The sequence below is a fragment of the Anopheles arabiensis genome, chromosome 2 (assembly GCF_016920715.1).
Source record: "Anopheles arabiensis isolate DONGOLA chromosome 2, AaraD3, whole genome shotgun sequence".
NCBI classification, from domain to species: Eukaryota; Metazoa; Arthropoda; class Insecta; order Diptera; family Culicidae; genus Anopheles; species Anopheles arabiensis.
The window spans coordinates 88,160,487-88,170,173 of NC_053517.1; the positions used below are offsets into that span (position 1 = coordinate 88,160,487).

The 9,687-nt window shown below is 44.3% G+C and overlaps 3 protein-coding genes across 5 annotated transcripts; all 3 read right to left on the reverse strand.

Annotated features, from left to right (window-relative positions):
• Positions 1-999: 999 nt before the first annotated feature.
• Positions 1,000-4,802, reverse strand: LOC120896281. 3 transcript variants are annotated; one of them, XM_040300274.1, is made up of 4 exons: positions 4,554-4,802; positions 4,190-4,427; positions 1,883-2,233; positions 1,000-1,806 (listed from the first exon to the last, which is right to left on the reverse strand). In XM_040300274.1, exons 2-4 carry the CDS (start codon positions 4,343-4,345, stop codon positions 1,435-1,437), a joined length of 879 nt encoding a protein of 292 aa, XP_040156208.1. In that variant the 5' UTR covers positions 4,346-4,427; positions 4,554-4,802; the 3' UTR covers positions 1,000-1,434. The 3 variants fall into 3 exon arrangements, with proteins under 3 accessions (XP_040156208.1, XP_040156209.1, XP_040156207.1); XM_040300275.1 differs by having other exon boundaries at positions 1,883-2,134; positions 2,195-2,233; positions 4,190-4,802; XM_040300273.1 differs by having other exon boundaries at positions 4,190-4,801.
• A 1,408-nt stretch (positions 4,803-6,210) lies between these two features.
• Positions 6,211-7,591, reverse strand: LOC120896724 (ninjurin-1-like). Its single transcript, XM_040301091.1, has 2 exons — positions 7,395-7,591; positions 6,211-7,314 (listed from the first exon to the last, which is right to left on the reverse strand). Exons 1-2 carry the CDS (start codon positions 7,431-7,433, stop codon positions 6,937-6,939), a joined length of 417 nt encoding a protein of 138 aa, XP_040157025.1. The 5' UTR covers positions 7,434-7,591; the 3' UTR covers positions 6,211-6,936.
• Positions 7,592-7,748: 157 nt separating this feature from the next.
• Positions 7,749-9,143, reverse strand: LOC120898351 (microfibril-associated glycoprotein 4-like). Its single transcript, XM_040304086.1, has 2 exons — positions 8,021-9,143; positions 7,749-7,937 (listed from the first exon to the last, which is right to left on the reverse strand). Exons 1-2 carry the CDS (start codon positions 8,995-8,997, stop codon positions 7,805-7,807), a joined length of 1,110 nt encoding a protein of 369 aa, XP_040160020.1. The 5' UTR covers positions 8,998-9,143; the 3' UTR covers positions 7,749-7,804.
• Between the last annotated feature and the right edge of the window lie 544 nt (positions 9,144-9,687).

The following is a 9,687-nucleotide window of genomic DNA, read 5'->3' on the forward strand; positions in this document are numbered from 1 at the left end:
GCTCAAGAGGGTCAAAGCTAAGAGGCCAGATTTCTGATTGTGGTCATTTTTAAGTGATGAATTACTGAAAAAACTACTCCATGCCACGTTCATGAGAAAGAAATGTATAGTTAAACTAAGTTTTGAGCACAAAATGCACAATTAGCCCTAAAAAGTGTATGGTTGTTTGGAATCGTTTGTGAACGCTTTTTCACTTAACTGTTAAATAAGCTTTCAAAATGGTGGACCAAAATCGAGCTATGCATCGACCTCTGTATTATATGGACCAGTTTGGGCTTAACAAAGGCTAAAGGCCGGGCTACATTGATCGTACTCGCAAGTGTAATTTCGATTTTCACTTGCGCATCTGGCGGCGGCTGACCGAAGCATTTTGCCAAACAATTTGGAGCCGCTTCAGAAAATACGTTATTTTTCCATGTTTTTTACTTTAACTGGACTGAAAAAGCTTTGTAATTGATAGATAAATATGTTGTGCAAGTATTTCAGCAGTTTTCGCATCAAAAAACGGTGAAAAAACTAATTAACTTTGAGATCCAACACGACCATTCCCCCGGCGACCAAAAAAAGCTTCCACCAGCCGCCGCCAGATGCGCTAGTGAAAATCGAAATTACACTTGCGAGTACGATCAATGTAGCCCGGCCTTTAAGATGTGATTTCATACTTTGCACTGTGTATGAAATTGGAACACGATATGCCTTGTGACAGAGAAGCCATCTTTGTGGCTGTAGGAGTGAAAGGGACAACATGCAATTTTAATTCTTTCTTGAAAGTAGGCAGTGATGGGTGATGGCGTCAGATAAAACTGGTGAAAACGCTGGTGGAAATTTAAATAGCTTGCATTTTAATCTAAGTATCAATGTTGTCCAATAACCCTGCAATCCATGCATTGAGTACAATATCTTTCATGCAATGGTAAAATGTAAAAGCATGCAATATTGTGCACAGCAGTATAACACAGTGATTACAGCCATTAAAAAAACTTTATATTTACTGAGGAATGTTTTAATCATTTTTCACTTTATTGTTTATACAGCTGTTTGATCAATTGTTCTTCTCTCTTTACATCTGAAAGGCCCGCAGTGGTTTGTTGTGGGTGCAAAAACGAACTGTAAGGTCAACGAACACACGCCGTGTATGAATGATATATTAGGAGTGTTAATTTCTTTTTGTTTTTGTGGTAGTGTTCACGAAAATGCTTATCGTTAGTAACATTACTGATAATCAATTCACAGTAGTAGCTTTTCACTAAAAAGGTTTATAAAATACCTCATTTAATTTTGATTAAAACAACCACTGGACCATGGTTAAGTTATTTGGATTTGAAGTTGTCGAAACTCCGCTATTTGCTCCTATCACATCCTAACCTAAATGCTACTCTAGATGATACTGACAACATAGTTTAAATTACACAGCACAGCAACAACACAGTGCCGTCACACGACCGGCTGCGTCTCGGCAACACCAAACGCCGATATCAGCACGTTCACGAGCGTAATGATAAAGATGCCGATCGTGATGAGATTGTTGATCCGATCGGCTTTGCAAAAATCGTTCTCCTTCTTGATGTCGTACCGGCTCTTCCAGATCAGCCCAATGCCGACCGCCACCTGCGCAATGATGCTGGTCGAGATGAACACCAGATTGACGTAGAAGTACGGATGGCGGCTGTACGACTCCAGCACGTACCGGAGCTGATTGGCGTTGGCGGACAGTAGCGCCAGATCCATCATGCCCTGCGCAAGGTTCTTCTTCTGCTGGTACACATTCACGTCCGGTATGACCTGTCCGGTGGCCGTCGTTTGAACCTGGGGGAAAGTGGTAAAGGCACATAAATAACACAATCATTGGAACCAAACAACGCTGTACACCCTCATTACTTACAACACGTGTCCCATCGGCATCGAATGTCGGTGCAAACCCTGGGCGATACGTTGGCCCGGCCGGTGCCTGATTGCGACGACCGCCGCGTCGTCCCGCCCGCGACACACCCGTATCGACGGACCCATTGTCGACCGGGTCGAGGAAGCCACTGTCGATGCCCCGGTTGCTCTTGGGATCGTCCAGATCCACCCCATCGTCCAGCTCGTCGTCGTCGTCGTCATCGTCCAGCTCGGGCCCAGCCATTGGCGGTTCCTGCCGAGGAAGATTCGATTCGTTAGGTATGGGCAGAAGGGGAATCGCATCGGTACGAGCCTTCTCTGTGTCACGCTTTGCTCGGCGAGATGGTGAACGCTGTTTTCGGAGAAAGGAGAGAGAGAGAGAGAGAGAGAGAGAGAGAGAGAGAGAGAGAGAGAGAGAGAGAGAGAGAGAGAGAAAAGAAAATTAAAACAGTCATTTTACATCTCAAACTGCATTAAAAAAAAACACCCATTTCACACCACCCGTGAAGAGATCGACCAGTTTCTGCGCCGAAAGTTTTTGCTGACCCGCAATCCGCAGCAAGCTGCCCAGCGAGAGATCAACGAACGCGCCAAAATTGCTTAAATTGCAGGGTGAAAGTTATATTGCTTGGCTTTTCGTTTGCATCGAGTGCATTGCATGCGCGATGGTTTCGAGATGTAAAAAAAGCACTTAATCATGAGCAAATCATAAGCGGAAACATACGGCAGACAAGATAAATGTAGCGGATCGCGAGGCGGAAGCATCATTGGAGGTTGATATGAGCCACAAGCGTTGGTTTGGACCGTTGGCGCCCGTCGTTATGTCACGTACGGGCCGTGTTTTGTGTATCTGTGGTTTTTTTTATCTAGCAGAAGCGTTGAACATGTGCCAAGGGTGTCGAACATAAATGTAGCCTTACAGGGTTTTTGAGCATTATATAGACATGTTCAGCGAGTTGTAGATTCGTTCAGGCATATAATAGACTCTTTCAGCGAGATATAGAATTGTTCGGATGTAGGTGTAGACATGTTCAGCGATTCTGTAGAGCTGTCATTTGTTTTGTTTACACACTGTGCCGCAGGGTTCAATTTTTCATTCTTAAAAGTCTTAAAAGTAGCTAATAATCATTCTCCAAGCTGTTTAATACATAAATTAGTTGAAAAAAGCTTATTTTTTCGAAAACCGTTTGTTTACCTTCTGATGAGAATGATCCAACTTGCAGTCCAAGGGGTACGAAAGTGACAGCTCTACAGTATAACCGAACATGTCTACACCTACATCCGAACAATTCTATATCTCGCTTAAAGAGTCTATTATATGCCTGAACGAATCTACAACTCGCTGAACATGTCTATATAATCCTCGAAAACCCTGTATTATAGTTTATAAAAAAACAATTTAATGCTTTGTTTTTACTGTTTGCTTTTGTTTATATACTCCAAAAAGTTCGACACCCTTGCGTTTGAAGTCACAAAGAATGCTGCCTTCGTGTTAGAACTCGGTCGCTTATCACACGCTGTTCACGCTGCTTACTGCCATTAATTGCACTTATCATGCACTACTGGCAGCAAGCAAAACCAATTGCAAAACGATGCTGTAATGCTGGTACAAAAATTGCAAAATAAACACAATTAAACGTTCTTACCACATTCGCGAAGCGAAGGATTAACGTCACAGCGTAAGGAGTGGGAAAGTAGCACAAATTTAAATACAATTGAGCTGCCAAATCCAATCAAATCTGTACAGCAAAGCACAGTAAAAAAAACAACGCCAATCAGCTTCCAATAAAGAGGGGGATTCCCTCACGATATGGATAGAATTTCATGAGCGACATGACAACACTGGAAGCAGCGATCTATACCGCGCGTTAATAAGCGCTAAGCAAGCCGCTCCAAGGACAGACGATAAGCACAGGAATGCGCCCTTTGGGGGAATCAAGAAGCATAGACATGCTTTAGAATGTTGTCACTCGATCGGTGTGGAATCTGTAATGTCATCAAACCGGTTCGGGTGACAGTCGAACGAATGGTGTTTGCTGGGTCCGTTGTGGAACAACAATCGCGTTGTAATCGTGCGGTTGAAAATTCATCTCAATGCTCTGGCGTTCGGTATTCCCCTCGCGATATGTGTGGAGTCGCTTCCGCGCAACGCCGAATCAAATATGCGTCATCATGCGCCTTTCCCGCGCCGCACTATGTGCGTCGCGCTGACTGATGCGATTCAGGGAGCGGGCCGCGATCATCAAGCGATGATCAAGCTGTACTGTTGGAGAAGCATAAAGCGAAAACACACAATACCAATACTCACACTGTTCGACCGGCTACGATTGCGACCGTTGGGGCGTGCGGTAAGGGCGTGCGCTGGGTTGGCAGTGGCGCGGCCAGCATCTGGCATGTCGCTGCCGGCGCTCTCTTCGATGTTTATTTCCACCGCTGATGTGTCTTTCTCTCCGGTGGACGTCATGATGTTGGGCAGAACACTTGTTCGTTTCGAGCTCAAAATTCACTTCCCACTCACACCAGTGCAAACTGATTCGACTTTAATTCTACCGATAATGTACCGCCACAACAAAACGAAAACAGAAAATGTTAAATTATTCACAATTATCTCACTTGACTGACAGGGGTCACACACACACACACACCCCACGGGGAAGGGGTTAACAACACACCGTTTGTGCCAGTGTCTTGCGAATAATTACACCCGCCCTGGATCCACTTGACCGACTGCTTCCCGGTGAATCAAGCAGTCGAAACAATAAGCCGCTGCCCGTTTTTCGACTCGAGCACCGTTACACACTCCGTTGGGCACGTTGTTTTTTGTCTGGACAGCAAAACACGACACGGAACGGGGTGGAGACCGATGTGTAGACACTGTACCGCTGAGCGGCTCGACACGAACTGAGCGGGCGTTTGGCGCGTTTGTGCGAATCGGGGCTGAGTTTTGCGGAAAGCCGAGCCAAATGTATCCTTGCGTTAGTTTGTGTGTGTGGTTACGGTCGTAATACGGGGACGGACGGGTGTGTGTGCGGTTGGGTTGGTAGAGAAGTGTTTAGGTGCTTATTATATGTATTTTATAATTTAGTTCACAATATTAAGGCGAATGCTTTTGAAAAACGTCTTTTAAACAGTAGGAAATGTAACAAAGTTTTATATAAATTGTAAAAAATCATCGATCATGCTTAAAATTTACCAACTATGATGTAGTAATTATGTTCGATGGTTTGATGTTGAGGTTTCTTTTTCATTGTAGTATTTATTTATTATATTTTTACAGTTCTAGTTTTGAACGTTTCAAAACGTGGTGTAGATTTCATTGCGATTTATTTATTTATTTATTTATTTTTTTATTTATTTTTAGAGTGATAATCAGTTTTTCTGCTTTGACGGTTTCAGCCATATATAATTTATATTTTTCTTTATTTATTTGTTTATGTGTTTTCCTCTTATTTCTCATTTTATTTGTTCTACTATGTGTTCTACTTACTATAAATTTTACTAAGCTAATAACATTCAGTTCAGCTTTTCATATTCCATGTTTTTCTTTATCCATCATTTATTTAATAATTGGGTTTTTAGGCTTTGTATGATTTTACCACGAACTATTTCTCATTTTGTTTGTTAATTATTTATATATCAACATCTTATTTCTAACAACTTTTACTAGATATGGTCTTTTCTACAAATTTAACAAAGTCCATACCTTTCAATTCGTTTTCTTCCATCTTCTCTCACGAGCCATCCCACTAACAATCTGACCGCTCGCTTTTCGACCGTCCCACAATTGCGTGCTAACCGGTTTCCAATCGGTCCCGGTTCGGGCCGGCTGGGCTTTTCGCGGGGAATCCATACGAACGTCATGTGATATGTACGCAGCCCCTGCCGTTGCCGGAAAGGGGTTGAACAGCGGCGGGTCCGAGGGTTCGCTGACGGGGGGAGCCGATCGACGAATGGTGGACCTAATGGACGGCGATTTTTAAAGTTCGTTCTGCTTTGCGACGTTCCGTTCTTCTTGGCACGCGTGACGCAATGGGCCACTTGGGGTCGGAATTGGGAATTTGAAACACCGGTTTTCGGTGTATTGCTCGGTGGCTAGACCTTTGTGTTTCGCTTGATGGTGCCCGCTCCTGAAACGCATTGGTCGTATTGCTCGTAAATTGATCGTGTAAACACAGGCGGCGGGTTTAGAACCATTTTTGAAGATAAATTCCATTTTTGAGCTACTTAACACTGGTGTGTTACAATGTCGCACACTGTTTTCAGAGAAAATGGTTGGGGTTTTATTTCGGGGGTTTTGTTTATTTAATTTAATTAATGAGGTCATTGTACTCTAGACATGCGACATGCGTCTCTAGTTGTTACTTATTGTTATTTTATTTGTAAAACAAAGTTCTACCAAACACTGTACAAGGTCATATTTCTTCGCACTATGAGGGAGATAAGGGTCGTTGCTTAACCGCATAATATCATTTATTACCCCATGAGGCCGGGCGCTTGCTCTTCTTATCTTCTTCTAAGTCGTCGAGTTTTGGCAAATTTGTCTTTCCATTTTTGCAACCCACAACCAGCTAATAACTGCCCTGCTGCTGTAGAAGCGCTGTTCATGTTTGCGGGGAGGAAAATAATTTACATAAGATTAGCGTTGCATAGCTTTGGGGGCATTGTGCAGAGGAAGTTTCTGTTGTGCAGGGGTGTTCTTTACGAGGTATTTCGTTTTCATGTTGTGTTGCATTTTTAAATATTCTTGGGAACCTGTTCAACAATACTATGCTTCACTGCGATGTGGAGGGTTTTCCCCATGCAATGATTGATGACTAACGCTACGGTAGCAGGTGCATCGTAAAGAGTATTTTACACACGAATTCGATGACAAATTTTCACTCTCTCTCTCTCTCTCTCTCTCTCTCTCTCTCTCTCTCTCTGCTCCATCTCTCTCTTGTTTGTTCCACCTATTACACATTTTGGCGCATTTTACGCTTTTGCACTTTTTCGCTACAGCGTCATTTCATTTTGCACTCTAGCCAGTTTCGGACACTCACACTCGCACTTTAACACTCACGCTTTACGCGGCGCCACCCCAAACGCGGAAATCATCACATTGACCAGCGTAATGACAAAGATGCCGATCGTGATGAGGTCGTTGATCTTGTTTGCCTTGCATATCTCCTTCCGATCGTTCACGTCGTACCGGCTGTTCATGATCAGGCCGACGCCGACCGCTACCTGCACCAGCAGGCTGACGGAGATAAAGATTAGGCTGAAGATGTAGTACGGATGACGCTCGTACGTTTCCAGCACGTACCGGAGCTGGTTCGCATTGGCGGACAGCAGCGCCAGGTCCATCATGCCCTGGGCTAGCGTTTTCTTCTGCTGGTACACATTCACGTTCGGTATTACCTCGGGCAGTGGCAGCCCGGCGGCACCCTGTTCGACCTACAATCAGGATAGGTTGGATGTGGATTAAGTGTATTTCGATGTTATATGCTCCCCTAAAACCAAAGGGCCATACTTACGGTAGGTGACAGTGAACCGTCGTTAATGTTTAGGGCCATTTTATGCACCCGGTGGGAGGGAACGAACGAACGAAAACAACAAACAAAGGTCTCTATTCCCGTGGCCGGGCCTGGTGTGTGTGGCCAGATAGGTTCCTCGACGACAACTAAGCGCGCTGGTGGAATGAATACAACAAAATCGTGCTCGCTGCAAACGAAAATAAACCGCGGTAGTGTCGGTGCGCGTGGGATGCAGGGTTCGTCGCTTGAATTGCGGGTTTGTTTTTATTTAATGTTATATTTCTATTTTTTGCTTTTAAGTGAAATTTGTTTGAATAAAATAAATTAACTATAATTTTCTTATTCAGTTTTATTTTTTTTAATTTTCTGAAAGTTTGCCAATTGAGTTTTATTTTAAATAAACATTGATATCATGTCATTAACTTCGGTCTTATCATCATCTTCGACGACTTGAGCGAGTAATGGTACCCACGGAACGATTTCCAAACCATGCTCGTGGCGAACTCTTTCGTTTCACCTCGCAAATACTTTCCGTTCAAGTTGCTGCAATTAAACAAAAAAAGAGCAAATAAAACCAACAATCAATAAAGCCAACAGGAATTAAACGAAGGCTCATTAAAATTCACCTTTGATGGCAGGCTCTATACCACCATGCGCCAGTGTAGGTGACCGCACAGTTCTCATTCGATGCATCTCGGTCCTCATCTTTCGTCGTAAAGGGCATCCCCTTCAAATCGCTCAACGAGTCGCCGGCCGTACCGCTGTAGCCGTCAATTACGAGCAGCGCAAACTTTTGGCCCACATTGCCGATCGCAAACCGCTCGTACCGGGCCACCGTCCGGTTGCCCTCGAAATCCTCCAGCAGGATCGCCAGCTCGTGCGGTGCCGACTCGGTTAGCTGATGGATGTGCCCCAGGCCCAGCCAAAACTCGCCGTTCAGATTGCCGAACCCTTCGTAGTACTCGTCCCAGGCCCGGTAGAAGTTGACCGAACCGTCGAACCGCTGCTGAATCACAACCCACCCGCCCGACTCGTACTCCTGGTCGCACCGCACCGTGATCGGTTCCTTGAAGGGAAACTCGGGCCGTATCTGGTACACACCGGACACTGCGAACGGGACCTTGCCGCAGGACGGATACGCCGCCGACTGCTTATCACCGGAGAGCGGCAAAGCGGGCGCCATGCTGCAGGTTGCGTTACGCTTCAGCAAATACTCGCCAAGCTGGTCCTTCGTTACGAGATGGTGCTGTTTGGCCAGCAGCTCGGTAACATCGCGCTGCAGGACGGTAAAGTTTTGCTGCGCGTGCTGGTCGCTCAGCCCGAGCAGCGTGACCGTTGTGGCGGTTTGCTGCGCAATCCAGGCTAAGTTTTCCACCGCCTTTACGAGACTATCGATGCGGGTGCTTAGAGTGGTGATCCTCTCCTCGGACTGTAGCTGCTTCTCGATGAAATGGTACTCGAGGGAGGTCAACTTTGCCAGCAACATTTCGAAGCCAAATCCGGATGGTGCCGTTGCCGGAACGGATGCATTTGCTGCGACGCTCACCGTGGCCAGAGCAGTGTGGCAGAAGCACAGCAGAAAAAGCGATAATTTGGTTCGCATTTTTATTTTGTACTCGCTTCCGACAACACTTCACAACGAAACTTACTTAAAGAGCGTGTGGAAGTGTCGCTTTTATACGAAAGAGTGGATCAACGACGCAATCAAACAACAACAAAAAACCGCATCCTTTTGGGATTAACCGCATGGCAATGGTTTTTGGTGAGATGTGATAAAACATATGTGAAACACGCAATACGTTTATGATTCATTTGTTCTGTAGAGCAGTGTGCTGGTGCAGCAGCATGTATTTGCTTCTTTTTTACAGTATTCACACGCTTAACGTCATTAATTTACGACACACGCTGTACAAAAACCTGTGTATAATGCTATGTTGTGAATCCTAGGCTGTTCAGTTTAATCCAATTAAATTTATTTGTATAATGTTTTAAATTTTAACGATCACAATTGAATTGACTCTTTGATTTTTTAACCTTAAATTGATTTGAAAATTCCTATAATAAAAAGAGAACGATTTTTGTGAACGAGGAAACAATAAATCTCAAAAGGCAAGTGTTCAATTTGAAAATGTACGCAGGCGCGGTTTGTTTTTCAGTCGTTGAAATGTTTCCGAAATGTTTCATTTTGAAATTGCACAGCGTGTGGTGTCAGGTCCGATTCCAGCAATCGTTTTTAATGCTGTAAAATATATTTTTAAATAAATATTCGTAGGAATTTGAAGCATCTAAACCT